The sequence below is a fragment of the Centruroides vittatus genome, unplaced genomic scaffold (genome assembly GCF_030686945.1).
Source record: "Centruroides vittatus isolate TY-2023 unplaced genomic scaffold, ASM3068694v2 contig_846, whole genome shotgun sequence".
Lineage (NCBI taxonomy): Eukaryota > Metazoa > Arthropoda > Arachnida > Scorpiones > Buthidae > Centruroides > Centruroides vittatus.
Window position 1 is genome coordinate 1,336,275 of NW_027122551.1, and position 24,767 is coordinate 1,361,041.

The 24,767-nt window shown below is 32.4% G+C and overlaps 2 protein-coding genes across 2 annotated transcripts in view; both read left to right on the forward strand.

Annotated features, from left to right (window-relative positions):
* The first annotated feature begins 395 nt into the window (after positions 1-395).
* LOC136982489 (solute carrier family 12 member 9-like) overlaps positions 396-24,767 on the forward strand; it is a 63,231-nt gene continuing 38,859 nt past the window's right edge. The window contains exons 1-3 of the mRNA XM_067278983.1: positions 396-841; positions 13,668-13,802; positions 20,142-20,276. Of these exons, the coding sequence (XP_067135084.1) occupies positions 586-841; positions 13,668-13,802; positions 20,142-20,276 (526 nt within the window). The 5' untranslated portion in view covers positions 396-585. The remainder of the gene's footprint in view (positions 842-13,667; positions 13,803-20,141; positions 20,277-24,767) is intronic.
* Positions 15,950-24,767, forward strand: part of LOC136982484 (endothelin-converting enzyme 1-like) — a 130,910-nt gene continuing 122,092 nt past the window's right edge. Inside the window, exon 1 of the mRNA XM_067278978.1 lies at positions 15,950-15,959. The gene's annotated coding sequence lies outside the window, so the exon portion shown is untranslated. The remainder of the gene's footprint in view (positions 15,960-24,767) is intronic.

The following is a 24,767-nucleotide window of genomic DNA, read 5'->3' on the forward strand; positions in this document are numbered from 1 at the left end:
TGATATCTAAATTGGAGCTAGTTACTCACAAAAGATCTCTCGGTGGTAGCCTCTCCTTGGCAAATCGTCCGTGCGTTGCGTCGCGTATCCCATTAAACCAAATCTGATTTTATTTTTGGACTATTTTATTGGCTATTTAATAAAAATGAATGTTTTTAATTACTTAAAAACTTACTAATTAAACACTTTAATTACCATTCATAATTATTATATAGCGATAAGATGTAAGGGTAGCAGACTATTCACTATAATAGATACCTAATCTTAAATATTTTAAACTATAAATATAAACTATTATTTAAAATGTCATTAATTATAATTATTTTACTAAATTAATAATGTATATCACGAAAATAATATCATTTTATTTTTGTTATTTTCTTTCAGAAAAGAGCCGCTTACGGCGCTTCGACTCGACATCCGCTTTTAACTAACGTCGGACGTCACGGAAGTAAACGATGTTAGATTTTCCGGTGTTTCGGGTGTTTAGTGTCGTTGTCAGACAGAAAACTACGCATTGGGAGTGATGAAGCTACAACTTTCGAAATGAAAGATATAATTTATCCAAGTCATTAATTTGTAAGAATGAAACGAGCAGAAGATTTAGATCAAGTAGCAGACGAATTTCGTTACGTAAAAAAAGATAAAAAGGGGTTTTCCGATAAAACTCCTTTATTAAAACACGCCAGATTATTCCGGAATCTCAGCGGAGATAATCAGTTTAACCTGCATAAACATGAACAGGAATCTCATTCCGATGGGAGAATGCTTCGTACCTTGTCCGGAGTATTCATCCCCGTTTGCTTATCCATGTTCAGCTCCGTTCTCTTCCTCAGAATTGGTAAGTCACCTTAACACTCAAACACTTTGACCATTACATAAGGAAGCCAATAACCTTCCTTATATCAATTGAATATCAATTTGTCTATATTTTCAGATAATGATTAATCGCAAGAATTGTTTTATTAGGTTGATATGTGGTATATTCAGAAAACAGGCTCCTGAGGTCTTTCCAGCATTGCTGCTGATCTCTGAGGAGAAAATGTGAATGCTCCTATTTTGTTTTTAAATGTTTTTAAGAGAGTGCAAATAGATTAGCTTTTTTTCGTGTATATTGACTAGTAAAGAATTTTTTTGGATGAGTGAAATGACTCCTTAATAAGTTCAAGGAAGTATAATAGAAAATTTAATTTTCTTCTGTATAAGTTTACAGAAAGAGTTTAATATTTGAACATTTTGTTTTGTAATATAAGATTTTCCATATTTTTTGAGTTTTAAATCAGTTAAAATTTTACATAAATAATATAAGCAATAGAATAAACCAACTCTATAAAATTATTATATCATAATAAATATTTTATGACATGTTGGCAAATATTGTTATAATGAGTTTATTCATATTGAAAGCCAGATTTTGATTTTTCTATAATTCAGTGCTTAGTAGACATTCTTCTGCAATAAGGGCAAAAAAAAAAACATTTTTAAAGTTAAATATTATTAATTGTGAAGAAAAATATAAAGTTTAACTATGTTTATAAGTTTTTTTTTTTCTTCTGTTTTATAATTTTATAAACAGAATTGTCTGGAATAATGTAATGAAACATTTTCAGATCTCTTAACTAGAGATGATCGGCTCAGTTAATTTCCCATTCACAAATGTTCGCTGCTTGGTTTCTATAATGGTTACTCAAAAATAATCTATTTGCTCTGACAGTGATGAGATTTAAAGAGAGAGAAAAATTAGAGAAACTATTAAACAATAAAAACATGTTGATTTCGAGTGAAAATTAAAATTTCAGTTGAATTATGCATATCAGTTATATGCATGTCCATTTCAATACCATTATTCTATCAATTTAATTAAAATGAATTATTTTTTTAATTAATAATTTTGCAAATTAAATTTTGACTCATTTTATAATTTTTAGTTTTTTTTTTTGAGATCTCTTTTAACAAGGAGATTCCATTGAAGCCATATAATAATGGGTATATTCTAGTATGCATCAAAAAGTGCATTGACGAATTGTGAGGCACTAAAATTTGTTCACCGATGAGTTCATTTGCACTGATGAATGTATCTGTAAATATTAGAACAAGTTTTAGTGCCTCATGGTTTGTCATTGATAAATATTGGACTGTGGATATGGTGAGCTCTGATGAAGCAATATGGCTGCCCCTGTGGTTATATTATTAACACCATTTTTATTACTAACCTGTATTAACCCAAAGTTATTTTGACAAAATGTCTGCAAATGCCAATATAGTGTTGTTTGATTCTGTTGTCTTATTAGGCTGCCAGATGTTCCAGTAAAAACTTATTGAACTGTTCACCAGTACATTGGTTATGGCTGAGACTGATGGATACTGGAATGTACCCATTTTGAAGATATGAAAGATTGTCTTTGTACATTTGATGTATTCATTTATTAAATGTTAGTTTTTTGATAAAGCAGGTTTTGGCTGCTATTATTTATTTTACTGTTATCTAACTCATAAAATGTATTAAAATAGATGAATTTTAATTATACTATTTATAGTTTCAAAATCATTAGTGTGATATAACAGAATGAATAATTTTATCTAAATATTCTGATATCTTAATGTTAAATTAAAACAAGTTAATTACATTAAATTTAATATGTAAAATATTAATAAATCTTAGCATATTGTTAAAAATAATTTTTTTTATTTAAACACTGAAATTTTTAAAATTTAACTCTGATATTGAATGATAAATGTGTATATGTAAATATGTATAAAATTAAAATTTTATTAAAAATCATATCTTATCCATAATATTTTTATGTCAAAGCAAATAATACATTAAAGTGATATTAAACTAATTTTGGATTTTCCTCTGCTTTTAAAATATTTTATGGCAGCATTATTACAATTATAACTTTTACAATATGCTTTATCATGAATACATTTGGAAGCTTTTGAATAAATATTCTTATTAATTTATATAGACAATTTTATAAATATTATATAAATTAAAGTTGTTATAAATCTTGTTATAAAAATTTCATACATAAGCTACACAATACTTAAAATTTGTGCTTGTTATATATATACAAAGAAAAGCATGTATGACACACTATTTGCACATATACTATTCACAACCTTCAAAAGTTTATATAATTTTAAATGTGGTTTTAATATTTTACAATAAAATACTAATGGTTTTATATTCACATGCAAGTTATTTTTAAAAATAAGTAAACGTTTTAAATGTTTTTGTTAATGTTTCTGAAATTTAAAGGATCAATAAATGTAATGATTAAATTTAAAGACTAAATAAAATGTACTGTTGTTTAGATAAATGTATTATTTTTAAAGTTTGATGATTGTCATAAAATAGACTAAATTTCTGTTTTCATGCATGAAGCAAATTATCCATAGAAAGATAAAAAATAATTGTTTGAAATGTAGTTACTTTATAAAATACTTAATAAAATCATTATTTATTAATTTTATTTCAATATGTAAAACTTCTTTTAGTCAAAAACCTAAATGATTATAATTTTCATAAAATTATTTTTAAACAGTTATTAATTTATAAAAAGAACTCATTGAATATACTAACTGTGTTTGGTATGTTCTGTTATGGAAGACGGTAATAAAATTTTTATATTATATTCAAGATCCAAAAAATTAGTGTTGTATCTTTTTCTTTGCAGACTTCAATGTTTTTAATATAATTCTATTTCAGTGATTGTTACAGGATCTCCATTAGTTTTTAATTTTTGTATGCTCTACATATATTAGCAAGATAATTAAATTGAAAACAGATTTCTTGAATTATAATACTTTATGATGAATATAGAATTTTAAAAAATACATTGTATTTTCTCAGTTCTAATGCATCATCAAATCTAATGCACACCCAATTTTTTGAGATGTCAAAATCTAATGAAGAGTAAGCATGTGAATGTAATGCATGTCCCATGACAAACATGCAGCTATGAAAAGTTAATGCTTTTAGATGATGATAAATGCATTTTTTGAAAGTGTTTTATCTTCATGTTTACCATGCTTTGTGATGCCTATATTATTTGAACATACTTGAATGTATTCATTTCAACTCTATGATCAAGTATACAGGATCTGCTGATTAATACAAAATCATAGTCAAAATTACTGTAATGATCAATGTTTTAATATTAAGATTTCAGTGATATCTAAAATTTTATAAAATTTACTAGATATGTGATGTCTTGCTAAAATATTTGTATATAATCTGCTGGACATCATTCTCTTGACTTTCTGTATTTCAAATAACCACTAAACTGTTCCAAAACCAAAATTAAAACTGAAGAAGTGGGAGGAATGTGTACCACAGCTGTCATGTGAATTGTCAAGCAGAGTTAAGAATAAACAATGTAAATGAGGCTGCAATGTCAACTTTGTGCCAGATCCTGGTGTATACTCCCAATTTTTGAAAACAGAAAAGTACAGAAAGAAAGGTGTGCACTAGAATTGAGAAAACTGTTTTGGATTGTATTTGAATTAACTTTATTTGAAAAAATTGTTTTCTCAATAATTTTTTGTTTGTTTCTTAGATAAATAATTAATTGAATGATTTAATATTATTTTAATAATTCAGTAATCAGATGTCAACTTTGACATATAATTGTGTGATTACATTATTAGAAAATTATAAAAAAGGTTATCAGTTCTGAGATGACTAATTTTCAGGATTTTATTTTAGTATTAAAAGCGTGTTTATTTTGATTTCAGAGTGCTTGATTTTCTGTAATTTAACAGATGTGCATAGATTTTCATAAATTTTTAGTATAAAGCTAAAGAATTGCTGGGTATAGTATTCTAAAAATGGTTTTATAGATATCTAAATTTTTAGTGTTGAATGATTATTTTGCTTACAGGAATATAGTCATTATTTTTTTAGCAAGGAAGATTTTTTAATATGTAGACTTGATATAAATATTTGAAGTTCTTTAGTCAAAAAAAAAAAAAAGAAATTGTTAAATGTAAATATTAATCATTATTTTTAGAAGTAATAAGTAAGATAATATCTTAGCAATTAATGTGAACTAGCAATACTTTTAACTGGGTAAAATATAATTTAAATTAAAAAATTTTACAGTTCAGCAGAAGTTTCAGAAAATAAATGTTTTCAACTGTGTTAACAGTAGAGGTAGGAAATCCAGTTTCACTTCTGGAATTGTTACAATGTAGAACTATTCTGACAGAATTGTTTCAAGAAACCGTTTAGTCTGTTGGACTAGAACAGGGGAGGACAACTTTCTTAAATGTATGTGTCAAAATCACGAAATTTATGATGCAAAATTGTTCTGTGTCAACTGAAATTTTTAGAAGCACATTATTTGGTATCATAAGTATTGAAAGAATGTTTTTCAAATAATCAAATCAAATAATCATGTAAATTCTTTATGAAACATGAAGAAATATATAAAAAGATGTTGGATATTTATTTATCCTCACTCTTTTCGTGATTTGATTCCCTTGATTCCCTTGATTCCCTTGACCAGTGGTGGGCAAACTTTTTTAACGGGGGGCCACAAAGTTTAAGAAATTCTAGAGGAGGGCCAGAATTATAGAAAAAATGCATTTTGTGTTAAAGCTTTTAATCATAATATTATAAAAACATTACAGCATTACACACAAATGTTACAAATTACCTTTTACCTTAAATAATAATTAATTTAACTTTTATTCGAAGGTCCTGCCATGGTAGGCGTGTGAGACATATGGAATTGTTTTTGATTTTCCATAATATTTTCGAAAGCAGGTTCCAGCTGTGACGAAGCAACTTTTAGCAGTGAGAAATGGTGTTCATCAGTCAATCGGTTTCTGATTGAGTTTTTCCGCAATTTCATGGTCGAAAAAGTCTGTTCGGACACATATGACGACGCAAACATCGCCATAATTTTCTGGGCATGAGCAATCATCTTTGGGAATTCAGCTTTCCGCAGTGCTCTATAAAAATCTAGTTTTGAAATAATTCAAGAACAATTGCTTTAAATGGGTACTGCACTGCATTTCAATAATTTCCAACTGCAATTCTGCAGATACATTTTCCGGATCTACATTAAACGGCATCGAGAAAACATCTAGCGATGATTGAATGTTCTTAAAATCTTGAAACCTAGTTTCAAATTCTGTGTGAAGTTTTTTCAACGCCTGACTGAATTCTTTTAGTTTGTTCTCACTCACCGGTGACATGGATTTTAAACGCAGAAAGTGAGTTAAATCGTTCTTCGTCGTGCAGTTATAAAACAGAAAAAGCTGAGTTTTAAATGATTTCAGACAAGCCCAAGTCTAATCTATAAATTGGTTCTTTCCTTGCAATTTTTTATTTAATTTGTTATAGTGTTCGAGCAAATCGGTAAAAAATGCAAAATCAGTACACCAATCTTTGTCTTCGAAGATTTGGAAATCAGACCATTTGTCTGTTTTATTCTTTAAGAAATCTTGTATTTCCTCTTTTAAATTCCAAACCCGTTCAAATGAATATCCACAACTTAACCATCTTACTTTCGTGTGGTAAAGAAGGTCAGAATAATCTGCGTTGACTTCAATCAGAAATTCTTGGAATTGTCGGTGTACCAAGCCTCGAGATCGAATCATATTAATTAGTTTTAAAACCACATTAAGTACATGGGTAATATCTATTGCAGCTTTACAAAGGATGTCCTGGTGAATTATACAATGTAAAAATACAACATCATGATTAGGATTCTGGTTCTGAAAAATACCTGAAAATCCCGCGTTTTTTCCAACCATATTTGGGGCTCCATCTGTAGTTATATTGCATAATTTTGAAATAGGTGCATTTAAATTTTGAAGACCTTCGGAAAATTCGTTATAAATTATTTGCCCCGTCGTTTTTCCTTTTATCGATTGCAAACAAGCTAGCTCTTCAGTAATATTAAATTCGTCGTCAACGCCTTTAATGAAGATTAATAATTGAGCAGTGTCACTTCTATCCGTACTTTCATCCATCGTCACGGAAAAATATTTAAAGTTTTCTATACGCTGCCTAAATTGAGTCGACAAGTTTGATGCAATGGCATCAATTCGCGTTGTTACTGTTTTTCGCGATAAGCTGACAGACTCAAACTAATTTTTTCTGGACATAAAATTTTACTCGTACTCACCATACAATCTTTTACAAATTTTCCTTCCGAGTATGGTTTGTTATTTTTAGCTATTTTATAAGCCACAACATATCCAGCCAGTGTAGAAGCCTTTTGAGCAGTGTTTTGCTTTATAAACACATTCCGTTGAGCAGGTATTGTTTTTTTAGGTTTTCCGCATTTACCTTTTTTTCTGTGTCATTCATCAAAGCATATTTGGTTTTTAATGTTTGGTGTTGAAATGACGAGCAAGGTTAAAATCTTTAAATACCGCCACTGCTTCATTACACATAAGACATACTGGCTTACAGTTGTATTCCGTAAAAAAGTATTTTACGGAATACAACTGTAAGCCAGACGACACTCGGAATCGACTTTTCGTTTTTTAAACAGACGACACTCGGAATTGACTTTTCGTTTTTTATGCGCCATTATCCCAAAAGTGCAGATTTTTTTTAAAACGATTATGAATGTAAAGCGTTACGCGAACAAGCAAGAACGAGAGACAAAATTAACGTAAAACGTGCAGCTCGGTCAGTGACAGCTGGCGAGTGGCGACTGAGTTCACTCGCCCCCGCCGCCCGCGCCTCTCATTTCACCACGCTTTGCGCCCCGTATTACACAACACATGAACTACGCGGCTAGTTTAGCTTCACCTATAGGTTATGCATCTATTATTCTACTAAGTAGAATCTACTTTATACTTCTTGACCGTCAAAACACAATTATAGCGGGCCATATACTATCCATGTCGATGGACCCTCGGCGGGCCGGATTAAATACCTTCGCGGGCCGGAGTTGGCCCGTGGGCCGTACTTTGCCCATCACTGCCCTTGACATTTTGTGATAAACATAAGAATGGTAGGCTAAAATAACCAAACTTTTAATATGGTTTTCATTTTAACATTTATCCTTACAGTTTAGCCAGGTGATGCTGGACATACCTGTTGTGACAACAAACTGTCTTGCAGAAGGACACAAGGGGATCCATTGAGAGGCATGGAAGTAGATGGGGCAACAGTTGAACAGGACAAGGACACTTCATTCTCAGACTGTGAAGAGGCAATGTGAAGGAAGTTGTGCTCTTAGTTCCTGCTAGATTGTATTGTAATATTTTAAAATGGTTCATCATGATGTATACCATAACAAATCCCTTCACTTTTATTTTTATGGTTTATTTCAAACACAACATTGGTGACTTAAACTTCACTCGTATGGCAAAGGGCTCTGAGCAATGTGCTTCAAATCCATTGTCATTGACTGAAATTGCACCAGCATTCTAAAGTTTTAGGCATTTGGATTGACAAATGATATCTGTGATATAAGCAAATAACTTTGGTTGGCAAATTTGCACAAATAAATCAACAACCATGTTTTCTGACCATTAGTGTTTAGATTTGGAATGCTGTCTTTGTATTACTGACTGCCTGGTAGAGAAGTAGCTGAAGTAACTGGTAGAGAAGTAACTGAACAAACTATTTTTTCTTTTACTAGATCCTCATCTTTATTATATAACCATTGCAAACTGAAACAGAAACATAAGTTAAAGTTTCCATCAAACCATCACCATTTTAGAGAACAAACCCCAAAATATCCAGCAATAGGAGATTTAGTTCAAACTGTAACTGGAGTTACAGTTTGAACTAAATGTCCTATTGCTGGATATTTCTTTCTCTTAGACCACTTGGAAATATGATTCAGAATTAGAGATGTATGCTGTCATCACCATTTGAGGAGCCTCAACAAAACAAGTCATGAGGGATAGTGTTGGTATTACCAGCAGTGCAAAGAAAAAGCAGTTAAAAGTGCCCTAAACCTTGAAATTTTCAAAAAGAAAACTAAGAAATGCTGTCACTTGGTACCTCAGGTGACAATGCTGTGAATATCTACTGTGTTTATCTTTATGATCAATCAATATGCATGCATTTTATGTGCAGATATCAGTTGTACCTGTGTAAAACAACCAAACCAACTGATTACCTGAAAAGCTACATTAACACAATTAAAATAAGGATTAATTCAGATAAGGAGGCATTAAAGTACTTTAACGCCTCCTTATCTGAAGTTTTTAATTGTGTTAATACAACTGTTGGAGTAATGTCCAATCTAGGTATTTAGTATACCTAACGGATGAATACCAGAAATCGGATGTTGTTCTTTTTTATGAAAAGCTACAGCTCTCTGCTGCAAATAGAACTATCATAAACACCTTTGGTCAAAGATTATTTAACCTAGACTTGGGTCTCCAAAGAATTTTCCATAGGCTGTTTGTTCTTGTGGCAATTTCCCAATTTATTATTGGAGCAAATGTTTCTGTGCCACTTTGAGCTGCTAGTGGACATTTGCCACAGTCATTTGGTAGACCCACTGACATGACTTCATTCCAAAGGCAAGATTACTTAGAGGCAAACATTAGATCTATGAATGGAGATTCACCATATCTGACTCCTGGATAAATTCCCTGAACTGACTGAAGTTTCCAGAACTCTTCACCTAGTCCAACACAATGTCTAACATTGAGACCATCTATGTCAAGATCAAAAACTCCCAGATTTTCAAAACCTGTATACTTACTTCAAACAAAGCCTTAGACTCACCTTAGAGGCTACAAGACAGGAGTTCAAATATCAAATTGAGCAAGACATCTGCCACCCCTCGAAGAATAGTTTAGCCTACCATTTGTAGTGTAACCCACTACAAATAGTTCCAAAGGGCAATGGCAATAGGTGCCTGTGTGGTTACTTCTGCAGGCTGAATGCAGCTATCATACCAGATAGATACCCTATGCTTCATATTCAAGATTTTCTTCAAATCCTGGAAGGGAAACACATTTATTTCACTCTGGACTTGGCCAAAGCATATCACCAGATATCACACAGAGAAGATGATGTGTCAAAAACTCTAGTGACAACTCCATTTGGTTGTTCAAATACCCCTCTATGTCCTTTGGTTTCTCCAGTGCAGCTGCTACATTGCAATGCTTCATGAACTAAGTTATTCAAGGTCTAGATTTTTTGTATTTCCTATTTTGACAATGTGCTCATTGCCTCAGCAAACAAATCAGAACATCTATATTATCATCACCACATAATATTCCAATGTTTCATTCAATATGGTGTTAAGCTAAATGCTTCAAAATGCATCTTAAATAAAGATGTTCTCTGTCAACTGTTTCCTTTATCAAGATATTTAATTTCTCTAGTTGGTATAGCTCCATTACCAATGAAGTATCCACTATCATGCACTTTTCCAAACCTAAACTAGTTAAAGAACTTTGTCATTTTTTTGTCATTGGTTAACTTTTGTGTAATGTTGATTCCTTATGTGGCCCAAACACAGGAAGTTTTACATGGTCATCTAAAAGGAGCAATGAAGAATGATAAATAAAATATTGAGCTGATGCAGGCAGAAATAGAGACCTTTGAGAAATGCAAGAAGGATCTAGCTGAAGCTGCAACACTGGCTCATCCATCACCCTAAGCACTAATAAATAAAACTTGTGCAGTATTTGCTTTTGTTTAAAAAAAGCACTCATGAAGTATTTGCTTTTACTCAAAGCACTACTTGCAATCATATAACCATCCATAGTATATCTAAATTAAATACGTCTGTAAATAAGGATTAGATGGAGCAATGCATCTCAAATAGTAAGTGAGAGTTTTGTTTAAGTCCCATTCTGGGCCAATTCTTTTCTTCCAGGATATTCTAAATTATTTAATAAATATTAATTATAATTATTAAATTTAATAAGATATGGCACCTAACACCTGCCTCTAGTGAAAAATTACTCAGAATTTAATTATTAGTAGCTGTAAAGTAGACAGATTAAAATACTGCAATCAATAAAATTGATAAAGAAATTATTGCTGGAACAGGCTAGACTAGAACACTTTAAATTATACTGCAATCATTTGGCTTATTAAAACATCAGTCTTTGAGATGTTATATGTATACTCACTATGTACCATAATTGGAGTTAAATTTTTCTATAATCAGCTCAATGTAATTTTTCAATTGGTGTAAAAAAATCTACCCCAATCAGATTACAACTCTTGCACCTTGCTTGCAGAAGGCCTCTGCTACTTGTAAGTAGCAGAGGCCTTCTGCAGCTGATGGATTGCTTGTTTTGGTCTTCTATTGCACCTGACAAGAAATCAAGGAGCTCAGTTTGAATTGTTGCTTTTCTCAGCCCTCACTTAATGGCTTGGGACTGAGAGAATCCAGTCTTGTCCAACTACAAATGGTCAGGTCCATTGCCAACTCAAAACAGATGTAATGATGCATGCTACAAACTGATGGATTACAGTACTCCCTACAATCCTGTTGGGTTTCAGAGCTGCTTGAAAAGATGACCTTCAAGCAACAACAGTTGAGATGCTCTATGGAATGCCTTTCCATTTGCTGCTGAGTTCCTTTCACCAACGTCTGATCATCCAGATCTGGGTGGCAGGCTGAGAGTCAATGCTAGAAATTAGATCACTATCACATTTTCCCAATTAAATTGCAGTGTTTGTGAATAAAGCTGCATCTTTCTGCGGACTGACGAGGTCCAAAAAGTATTGCAGCCACCATACAAAAAACCATATGTATTGGGTCAGGAGACAAAATTATAAGATGTAATTGAGAGATTGCTGTATCAATGTCAATATTGATCAACTAATATATTGACTCCATGAGTATCCTAGGATCAACAGCAATAGCGTAAGCATTGACAAGATCATGAATGTGTACTCATAACAATCGCTAAAATGTCCGATTTGCAGCAGCAGCATGATGCATTGGTCAAACACTCAGCCTGACAAGTGACCAATGCATCCCCAGATGTTTGTAATATCTTGCTGTTGCAGCAGGAAACTGTTTCATGGAAGTGTGATGTGTGAAGCGCGATAGGAATACACAGACACGTGAATTCAATTAAAACAAATTTAATTTCGCGATAAACAATATATACAGATGAGTTCTTTTGGATTCCCTCGGTCCAATTTCTCTTACTGTCCGTTAGTAACAATAACCCAAGTAGCTTACCTTCTTGGAAACTACTTGCCCGACAATACTAATGAAACCCGCGCGATCCTTAACTAACTTAAACCTAGGGATAGAAAAGTATAGAGATAAGGAAATGAGAAGAATTGATAGGATAGTGGGGTACCCTTGTTCTCGCTGAACTCGATGCTGGCTGGTGCTCTATTCTGCGTGTCTCTGGGTTCGTCAATGTTTTAAATATCTTCTACTATAATTTCTTTTTGGTGTCTCTGATTCGAAAATCCAGATCCTCACCTCACGGCTCTCCATTCGGCCCTCGTAGAATTCCGTCTCACGAGCTCGCCGTTTTAGTCCGTGCTTCTTCGTGTCCGGCCGGGGAAAAAGTGACCCTTCGTGACCCAGATTTGACTCGTCCTTCACTCGAACTCTTTGTTCCACACGGCCCCCTGGTGGGTGGGGAGTGGGAAGCCCCCGTTCCCAAAAGCCAGAACAATGAACAAAGGAAGTTAGAAAGAAGGGTTAAGAAAGAGAGAAAATTATTAAAACTAATTAAATCTAAAATACATATGTACAAAAATATGGCGTACAGCCACAGAAGGATACAAAGAGACCCATGACAGGTATAGAGTTAGATGGAATATTCAAATGAAGAAAGGACATTTAGTTCTTAGACTATAGAGATAATGTGAAGGATGCTCACTATTAGTCACTGTTGCTAGATTGTATAATAATCTAAAGTTGTTCATTGTGGTGTACACTGTAAAAATAAATGCAAAGTAATTTTAATTAAAACAAGTGTTTCCTTTCATATTAAATGGACATCATCAGGTAGAACAAAATAGAATGAATATTTAAAAAATAGAATATAAATATGAATTAAACAACTTCCTGCATGTGGAGATTTGTTCATGCTCTGTGCATGATATGTATAGAGTAAAAAATAATTTAAAATACATCTTAACATTTGTTTTTATTAAAATTCTTCATTTTGTGCTAGTTATTGATGTCTCTGTTGGAATATTTATACATTAAGCCAGTATTAGGATAGTGATTTAAATTATTCATTACGGTTTATTTTGAACCCAATATATCTGCTAATTACTAATAAAAACAAATAATTATCAACTAATAAAATAAAAATTTTTAAAGTATCTTCATAAATTTAAAATACTCAATTTATTCTTAAAAACTCAAATATTTAGTTCAAGTTCAGATAGATTACTGAACTTAGATTATTCAGATAGTTCACTGTTCCATGAAAAAGTGTACGTACAGGTACAAAATGAAGAATGCATTGGTAGTTCTAACTGGAACAGTCTTAACACTTGATTTGAAACAATTCCTAGTAGTTGTCTAGAATGGTCTGAACCAGAACTACATTGTCAATGAGGTTATATGACCTTACAATCTTGAATCTGACAGTGATTAAAATTAAGACAGTCAAATGTATTTATTCTCTGAAACTTCCTGCTGGATTGTTTTGATTTACTTCATACAGTTATAAACTTAAATGTCATAAATTTCAAGAAATAAAATTATACTCCAAATTTAATTCATTTTTAGGTTTTTTAGTGAGCCAGTCAGGAGTTTTGATAACAGCTGGTCAAATGGTACTAGCTTACATCATTTTACTTTCAACAGTACTATCAATATGTGCAATATCAACCAATGGTGCAGTAGAAGGAGGAGGATTATATTGTATCCTTAATTAATAAATAAGAATATTAAATTATAATTTTTTCAATATGCTGTTGAATACAGAAGTTTACTTTGTGTTAACAAAAAGCCCATAATTCAATATCAAATGTACACAGTTTTTTATTTAACATTAATTATATGTAATATTTCTTAAATTGTGTATAAATTTATCACTTTTCCAGTATCAAGATCCAAATAATAAATATACAGGTATCCCTCATATAACACAGTAGATAATTCTGAAAAAGTATCGTATAGCGCGAATCTGTGCTATTCAAAACAAAGGACTAGTGTTATCACCCATCCGGTTTTCACCCAGACAGTCCGGGAATTGACTCACTGTCCGGGTGAACTATTAATTTTGTCCGGAAATTTCGTAGAAATTGTGAAATTAGATGAAACTAAGTTCTTGCAAATATTGTTATAAATTTACACACAATGAAAGACCTCACACTCAACTGAAACTCATCTGCCATTCCTCCATGTTACTCTGTTTATGCTGATGTGCAACCTGCCTCTCGACCTTTATTTTTTTTTTTTTCATAATTAAGAGAAATATGTTTATTAAAGCAATTGATAATTTATTTCCAATCAATAATTAACAATCGCAATTAAAAGTATTGTATTATGTGTTAATATTAATTTTAGTTAAATGTGAGGGCATTTTATTTTTACAAAGTATCATTGGCATCTCAGCTTGTTTGTTGATCTTTGATCAGAAGTATCAGCAAATTTCCATATTTTTTATTTTTATCATAAATTTTTATGGATGATGATGATGATGATATGTTTTTAATCAAAAATGCTCTAGAGAGTCATGTTTGTTAAGCCAAGTACCAAACAACTTTTTCCAGAATTTGTGTTCAAATACTGAGATACTGGTGTATTTTGTTCATCATTTTACAAATGATTGCTTATCTACAGTTATAAAAAAGTTAAAGTTTAATAGCACTTATCTAGAAATGTTTAAATAAACTTTACTAAATAAGATTAAGCTATAAACTTTACTAATTAAGATTAAGATAAGATTAAGCTATAAAAAGAAAACACAGTGACAGTTTTAAGGGTTAAAGTTGGTGACAACACCTGGTTTATAGGATAGTGCAATTTTTTCCTTGACCTATCAGTTGTCATACAGTAAACCTGACAAAAGGCTCAAAACAAATTGAAATTTTTCAATATTCTAAAATCCATGGGCAAATTTGAGACAACATGCATGCTTGCTTGAATAAAAAAAAAAAGCAATGTCTACACTTAAAACTTGTGAAATTTTGTATGGAGGATTTCCAAAACTGTCAGTGAAACCAGAAGTTATGTTGTACGGGGATATTCCTAATTTTTAAACTGTTAGAGCAAAACAGTGTTATAGAAGTACCATGTTGTACAAGGGGATACCTGTACTAATAAACACTGTACTGTACATATAACCAATATCCAGAAAGAAGAAACTACAAGAAAGCAAATGTTTTCATCTGTTTAATGAGCATTATCAGGATAACTTGTGTGAATTTACACCATAATTTTAAGTTAGAATATTCTATATTGAAGTTAACTCTTTCAGGCACAGGTTTTTCCCTAGTTGCACAGAATTTGTTTTAATATGAAAAAAATGGAAAAAACATCTGCCAACTGAAAGACACTTTAAATAAAATATTAAACTGTATGACTATGAGTAACTTCAACTTTTTGAAGTCAGTTAAAATACAGTAGAGACTTGTAAATCGGCACCCCGGTAATCAGAATCACCGGTAATCGGCACAATTTTCAGTCGGACTGTGTCGTGCTGAATCGAACGTTTTTGATACTAAATTTACTTCTAAAATATAATTTTCATGTTTTTATATTTTTCAATATATTTATTTTGTAGAAGTTTTGTTCTTGCATTTTGCATTTGCATTTCTTGCATTATTTCTGCATTTTGTAGAAGTTTTGTTCTTGCATTTTGTAGAATTTTTAACGTATCGTTAAAAATTATTTCTGCATTTCGTTGAAAATTATTTCTGCAGATTATTATTATAAAAATTTTTGTTAGGCTTAAAATCGACGAAAATTCAACACGAAGCGACAAGCAACGGAGAAAAATTCAACAGGAAGCGACACGCAACGGAGAAAAATTTGAACATCGGACAGGTTAATATATTTTTTTGTACATAAACTGTAATCGGAACAAATCCCTAATCTGAACAACCCCAGTCCCCAATTGATTCCGATTTTCGGTTCGCTACTGTATATCCAACATGCATAAAAAGCAAAGCAAAAGGTGGGACAGTTTTTAACCCACCTAACCCCAAGGAGTTAAGACCATTTACAAAAATTTGCAATATTTTCTTTATCCATCAACACAATCACAGAAGTAACAGTTAAATTGGCTTGAAGAAAAATTTCATTGAAAAAACTTCAAGACATTAAACGATATCAAACGTCAGCTTTTTATTGCAGGATCTGACGTTCTTACATTAAAAACAAAGATACATTTTCTCATCATACTATCAAGTCTTTAGCCTATTTGGACTTGATAGTATGGTGAGAAAATGTGTGGTGAACACACAGACGAACAATACAATACAAGGTTGTACACAATAAAATATTTTATTAACTGTTTTTGCTGTTCTATATACACTAGAATCTTTAGGATCCCAACTATGCAAATCCAATATATATAAGATTGGTGTGATAGATATTTGTGTGAACAAAGCAGGGTGACACGTTTTTGCGACAATGGTTCTTTCCTGTTGAGATATTTTCCTGAAATATTACAACTAACTTAAACTATCTTATATTCTAAAGGAGAAACAGAGAAGGAAAGGATGAGATGAAGGGTAAGAATAATAAGAAAAAAGAGAGTGCAAACCAAACAAAGGAAAAACCTGGGTGGGGTATCCGGGTTTTTCCTTTGTTTGGTCCTTCGCTCTTCTCAAAATGGAGACTTGTGCTGAATTCACTTTTCACCGTCTTTTCCACTATCTCAGATCTGATGATTCCTAAGTATTCACCAAACTTTCGATTTTAGTGTCCATCTATTTCAGTTGTTTCTCTGCAGATGACCTAAAATCTCCTCCACATCTCAGGTTATCAGCGATGACAACCTGGACCTTTTTCTTTTTCCGTCTGCTTCTTCTGAACACTAGCTCAAGCATGGTTATCTCTCTCGTCGACTTGCCTCAGGGTTTTTACACACTATTGTTTTTCAGTGTAATTCTCTGAAAATGTGTTTCCACCACCAGAAAGGAAAGATTGATAGAAAGTTTGAGAAAAAGATATAGAACAAAAGACTAAGGAAACTTAATATTAGGCTTAACACTAAAAACATATATACAAAATTTATGGCATATTGCCACAAATGTATCTTTGTTTTTAATTTAAGAACGTCAGATCCTGCAATAAAAGGCTGACGTTTGATATTGTTTTTAACTTTGTGAATTTTTATCTATTATTGTCTTTTTAATGAAGTTTTTCTTCAAGCCAATTTAACTGTTACTTCTATGGTTGTGTTAATGGATAAAGAAAGGACTCAAAAATATTGTAAATGGTCTTAACTTCAAAATAGAAGATATCCTGAGTCATCATGAAAATAGAATATTCTAGTTCGTAGCTTCTGTCCTTGATTCTTGTCTTTTCTCGTTTCTGGAATCTTCTTGTTCTCACTTTTACTTTACTCGGTTGATGATTGATGATCTGAACTGACCCATGAGGAGAGAAAATGCCTAAGGGTCTAAAGGGGAAAGGTAAAGTTTTCAGACCAGAAAGAGTTCAGACTGGAGGAGACAGTGGAGAGAAAAAGTTGATCCTGACCATAGCAAGGGACCCTAGAATTGTTTGAAGGCTTTGTGAAACAAGAATCTTGAGGCTTCAATTAATTGTTGATAAAGACAGTCACCCTTGATCCTTGATAAAATGATATGTTAACCTCTCCAAAAGGACAAAGAAGAAAATTTCACTGAGAAACATCAAAAGTAATTTTCTCTGTATTTGAAAGTGGTGATGATGATAAGTAATGAAGATGAATCCTTTTTGGGCAGAAATTGAACAAAGTGAGAAATATTTTATCTAGAAATAAAATAAAAAGTAATCAATCTCATGTGTTTCCTGGTGATATTTGGGCTTCTCCTCAAGGAAAGAATATAATAAGATTGTAAATTGAATTCATATCAGTTCTATAACACTTAATTAACTGCATTATCATTAAAAATAACATCCAGTTGTACAAAGAAGAAAATTTCAAGTTTGTGTATTTGTTTCAAAAAAGCATTCAGGTTTAATTTACTTCAAGAATAAATCATTTTGATTTTCTTGAATATTTTGTAGTTCCTAATAAAACTGATGAACACTCAATGCCAAATTAGTACAATTATAAATTACACTGACTTTTGACATTTATTTTAATTCAAATTATGCGAGTACTTTCAACATTTTACAAATATCATCTTCGCGTGAAATAGAATGTATTTAGAATAAGAACAAAATTTATTTATTACTTGTATTTATTAATTATTTTAGTTCATAATTTTTACTTTCATAATATAGGAAATTATTAAGCAGTCCTTGATGAATATCATTTTGAAAGTATCATGATCAAAAAGATTGAAAGAATCATCATTCAACAACTCGTACTGATATACCTGGTAATTCTTATTACGGAATTTATTCATCTAGCATATTCATTTGTTTATAAACTCATTTCAGTTCAAAATAAAATGTACATGTGAAATTGATACAGTGGAGATAATATTGGTGTTACAAGATACAGGTATTATACCAGGTGTATAAGCTTAAATCCGCTGTTTGCTAATAGATGACGTTAGTAAGCGTATTAAGCTACCGTGGAGACGCCATATTTTTTTCGATGATTTTGACATTTGTCAACATTAATCAGTGCACATCATCAGCGATTTCATACGACATCATACATTTTTCCTTTGGTAATCATGCCTAGTTTTGTGCCAGAAAAACAGCATATGCGGGAAGCTCTGCTTTTCTGCTTCAATTTGAAGAAATCGGCTGCCGAAGCTCATCGAATGCTTGTGGAGCCCTATGGCGACAGTGCTTTATCAGAAACCACGTGCAGAGATTGGTTTCGTCAGTTCAAAGACGGCAATTTTGACCTGAGCGACAAGAAGCGTGAAAATCAGCCCAGGAAGGTTGAAGACCATCAATTGCAGGCTCTTTTGGACGAAGACGATACCCAATCACAAAAAATGCTTGCCGAGCAACTGGGTGTTACTCAACCAGCCATTTCCATGCATCTACGTGTCATGGGAAAGATTCAAAAGATCGGAAAATGGGTGCCGCACGAATTGAACGATAGGCAGATGGAGCGACGCCAAAACACATGCGAAATCTTACTCGCCAGACAAAAAAGAAAGTCGTTTCTTCATCGGATTCTAACTGGCGACGAAAAATGGATATATTTCGAGAATCCTAAATGCAAGAAATTGTGGGTTGATCCAGGCAAACCAACAACATCTTCCCCAAGACCAAATCGCTTTGGACGGAAGACAATGCTGTGCGTTTGGTGGGATCAGCAGGGTATCGTCTACTATGAGCTGTTGAAACCTGGTGAAACTGTCAATGCCCACCGCTATCTACCAACAACTGATCAAATTGCACCATGCTCTGTGTGAAAAAAGGCTAGATTATCAGCAAAGACACAACAAGCTGATTTTCCTCCACGACAATGCACCATCGCACTCGTCAACATTGGTTCGAAACTACTTGGAGACACTTGACTGGGAGGTGCTACCCCATCCCGCTTATTCACCAGACCTGGCCCCTTCTGACTTTCACTTATTTTCGTCGATGGGCCACGCGCTCGCTGAGCGCCACTTCGATTCTTACGAAAATGTCCAGAATTGGCTTGATGAGTGGTTTGCCTCAAAAGAAAAAGAATTTTTTTGGCATGGTATCCACACATTGCCCGAGAGATGGAAAAATGTGTTGCTAGTCAGGGAAAGTACTTTGAATAAATTTATTTTTGCTTGCTATGAAAAAAACGTGTTTTTTTCTGACTAAAAAACAGCGGATTTAAGCTTATACACCTGGTAGATGTGATCAAAATATTTGCTGTATTTTCAGAAGTTTACCAGTTTATTAAATTAAAAAGAAAGGTGGCATCCAATTAATCAAATGTAATAATGCCTACAATTGTTTTGTTACTTTTTGTTACATTTTATTCATAATTCTGTATTAATATTTTAGAAAGATAAAACTCTAACACAAAGACAAAACTTTTAGAAAGATGACTGTAAATCTTTAAATCTAAGTGTATCAAAGAATAGCATGATGAATTCTATATATATATATATATAAAGTACATTGGGAATATTTTCTTAATTATTAAAGTTATGATCAGCAGAGCTCTTGGACCAGAGTTTGGAGGAAGTATCGGAACACTTTTCTTCATTGCTAATGTTTTTTCTAGTGCATTATATCTAACTGGTTGTGTAGAAGGCATTGAGTATAGTTTTGGACCATCAGGTAAGTCTTAATTAATTTGATTTTTATGAAAAATACATTCTTAATAATTTTACTAATTACATTATATAAATAAAACTGTTAACTGATCATCATTCTTTGTTACTAGATAGGGTAGTTTGTTTACATAAATGCCTATAATAATAATGTATTCAAATAATTTAGCTTCACTAGCTTTATTTAGCCTCCAAAATGGCCTTAAAACTGATGATTTATTAATTTACAAGAATAAAATAGTTATTTAAGGAAACCAACTTAATAAAAAGAGAACAGTTTGTTTCCTTAAGTTTTATTATTATACATTTTTGTATTTTATTCTTGAATTTATTTCTTTATTTGATATGTATTTTATTGTAAGTTAACAAAATTGGTACCAAGTCATACAGAAATTTATGATAATTATTTGGAATTTATATTTTATCAGGATTATTTAAAATATTCATAATGTAGTGGACAATATAAAATAAGCCAAATATTAAACAGTTTTTCTACTAAATTTAACCCGTTCAGTTATGGCTGTTGGGTGTGTTGTTGGTTTTATATTGATTAAATAATTCTAGAGCAATTTTGTTAATGTTGTTGTTTGATTTTTAAATGGAATTATTTTAAATCTGTGAGGAAAGACTTATTTAGTATTTAAAAAGAAAAAAAAACAATATATATATATATATATATATATATATATATATATATATAATATATATTTATTTATTTATTTATTATTAGTATTCTAATTAATTCAAAAGACTATTTTACTGGTAGACAAAACAAATTGATATCGTATTCCTAAAAATTTCTATAGAATACTAGTTTTTATCAATGGAACTTTTAGTAACTTAACGCAAAGAAGAAACAATTGAGTTGTGTTAGTAAATTTCGTACATAACTATAACTATTAATATAGAAAATATACAGAATTTGTCATAAATTTAAAGTAGAATTATCCATTAATATGGTATTCAATTATACTGTAAAAGATGAAATAGTGGCCACAAAAAATATTTAAAATTAATAACAAACATAAATGTATGAGAATTTAGCAACCTTCCTCAGGTTATCAAACAAAAAAAAACTAAAGATAAAAAAAATGTAGTGTTCCAAATTATAATGTTCTATAGCAGTGATGGGCAAACTTTTTATAGAGGGGGCCAAGGGAAAGGAAAAAACTTTAGGCGGGTCAATATAATTTATTAAAAAATAGCAATGGTACATTTTACAAAATTCTTGTATTTTTTTGTGATACTAAGCCCTATTAATGACTGAAAGATTATGAAGGAGAATGTGATGAATGAAACTGACTGCATTTCTAAAAGTTTCTCATAATGTTTCTTGGTTTGAACTGGGATGCACTTATTCTTAGAAGAGAAGTTAAATGCTCGTCTGTCAGTCTGTTTCTAAGGCAACTCTTTCGAAGTTTGATTGTAGAAAACACCTGTTCACATATATATGATGAAGCAAACATAGCAGTAACTTTCTGGGCATGAGATATCAGATTTGGGATAGTGGATTTCGACAAGGACTTGTATAACTCTAATTTTGGAACATTAAGAAACAACTGTTTGAGTTGAGTGTTACATTGTAATTCAATCAATTCAAGGTGCAAGTCCAGTTTCGCTGTTTTACAGTTCACATTAAAAGGCATACCGAGAATTTCAAAGTCTTTTTCAATGACACTGAAGTCTTCAAATCTTCATTCAAATTCACCATTGAGTCTTCTCAGACTATCTTCGTAACTCTTAAGCTTTTCCTTTATCACCAGGGCTATTGAATTCAATCTTGAAAAGTGAGACAAGTCATTCTTAGCAAACTGATTCGCGAATAGAACAAGTTGTAGTTTAAAACTTTTGAGATGGCTCCAGATATCATTGATAAATTGGTTTTTGCCTTGCATCTTGACATTCAACTTGTTCATGTGACAGAGAAGATCCATAAAAAATGTAAAATCCAAAAGTTATGCAGTATCTTCCAGGATTTTATACTCTACAGACCCCTGTTTCTCAAGGAAGAATGTCACTATTTCATTTTTCAGTTAATGTGTACCTAGGTAGCCAAGATGGCGGACCTTCCGGTAATCTTGATCCAGGTTACCAGGTTACTTGACGTCAAGATGGAGGGAGCTGTGGACTATCACGTTGTGATATGCAAATTAATAGTAACGACGCATTTCGTGTAGAGTTATCGGCGGAAAGTGGTAACAGGTGTGATAATTGTGTTGATTTGATTGATTTTTGACTTTAGACGTAAATTTTTTTTTTCTTTTCGAAGTTTTTCGTTTAATATTAATTGGTTAGTTATGAGTTCTTTTGATATTTCTTCCCAAGAGTTTTGGGCAGCGTGCACCGCCCATGATTTCTATCGAGTGCTCGAATCAGAATTTCCTGAATTATGTATGGACCCCAGAATCGATAAAGGTTTTAAATTTGCAGTGAGTTTAGGATTACAGCATATTGAGGAAGTGTTTGTAAGAATTGTTCGAATTTGTGCCAAATTTTTTATCGACACGACTGAGATTCGTGTGTGATGAGATGCAAAAAATGTTGAAGAAATAGTTCTGCATTCGAAGGAACCTTTAAAGGTAAATGTGGAAAAATATCGTGGAGTAGAATCTTTTCTTTTATATGGCATTACATTGCATTGGAATTTCGACCACTTCGGGTATTGCTGTAGGCATTTCAAATAAGGCTGCTGTCGACTGGTCCAACCATATATATGTTTTATTATGCTAGTTGCTCTGCACAATATGACGTCGTTTAAAATCGGAGGTCTGAAGAAAACCGTCGAAATCGACAAGACTGTCATATGTAAACGAAAATATGAAAAAGGCCGCAAACTAAAAAGTACAAAATGGGTTGTAGGGGGAATATGTCGAGAAGACAAGAGCTGTTTTATCTGTCAAGTAAACAATCGTTCCGAAATCACGCTAAAAAAAGAACCCGAGACAGTCCCTGCAGCCCCAGTTTCTAATATTCAGAAAAAAGTAAAAAAGGTGGTCGAAGAAAAGGTGAAGAAAAGAAAGGAATGCGATATTACCGATGATGATAACGATAAAAGTAGGAACGAAAGAAAGAAGAACAGAAAGACAAGTAGTCAAACGGTATCAATTCCTGTCCAAACCAAGCGTCGGAAAAAAGAGAGGAACAGCAGCATGCACAATGACGTAAGTAATAACATTATATAATTATCGTTTATTTTTATTTATTTTTTTAATATTTTGAAATAGTAATTATTTTAAGAAAATCCTTAAATTCTAAAATCGGGATTTAGTATTTAATAAATCGCAAAGCAAATCACGTGATCACATCTGCTCCATCGTAAATCACAGTCAAGATGGCCGCCACCTTGACGTCACTAAGTAACCTGGATCGAGATTACCGGAAGGTCCGTCATCTTGGCTACCTAGGTACACATTAACCCATTTTTCAGCTGCCAAACTCGCTTGAAGACGCATCCTGCGCTAAGCCACCTTACTTTTGAGTAGTACAATATATCAGAGTACTCAGATTGCGTGGATTCTAGTGTGGCTAAATGCCATTTGTATAATATATAGTTATATTTTATTTTAACTTAGAATATATTTTTCCTTCTCTTTCCTATTCATATTATCTTTACTTCCTGGAACCCTTCCCTGACCGGTGCTTAACGGCTTAACAATAATTGACCCCATTATGGACAATAGGACTGTACGCAGCCCTGAGGGGTAGAACCAAGACAAAGAGTCACTTTTGAGTCAGAGCTGAAGGAGGAAAGACGAGAACGAGAAAGCTCCCGAATACGTCTTCGAGACCACGTGGGTGAAGACAAAGAGAACTTTATGTGTAGTGAAAGTGTTGACTGTTTTTTTTTCTCGTGATTAAGAAGAGATTCGTCATCTACACCGTTATATGTACCGTTATGTGCACCTCATTGCATTAGCACCAAAATAGTTGGGTACCCATTCCTTTTTTTTTTCTTCTCCTATCAGTTATTTTATTGTCATAAATTCTTCTATCATTCTTCATTAGTTGTAATTAATTATAAGTTTAGAATTAAGGTCTATATACGTTTGTAATCGCCCTTTGTAAAATAATTATCTATGTATCGGAATAGTCGTCACGAGACCTGAGGCTTATATCATTATATTTTTGTCGGGTTCCGTACTAATACTACCTGTGTTAGAGATAGAGATATTATAGCTGGCATCCCACAACCCTTCCTGTATCTATATACGCGAATAAAAGATCCTGTTGTAAATATTTATACCAGTTTCTTTGTATACCACATTCGCGATCTTCACAATGGCGTCCGCGACAGGATGCCAGTATTAATGGTCCAATTCGACTGTGAACTTATCTCTATCCTGACGGTGATTTATTCGGTCAGTAGCCCGATCTGTGACTTTGTATTATTTTTTGCTATTGTAAAAAGGTCTGTGGTATTATGGCGACCAACTGTCCTGTCGAGACAACTACATCAAACAATATGACCACATCCAATCCTCCTCTTGTGGTTACTGGG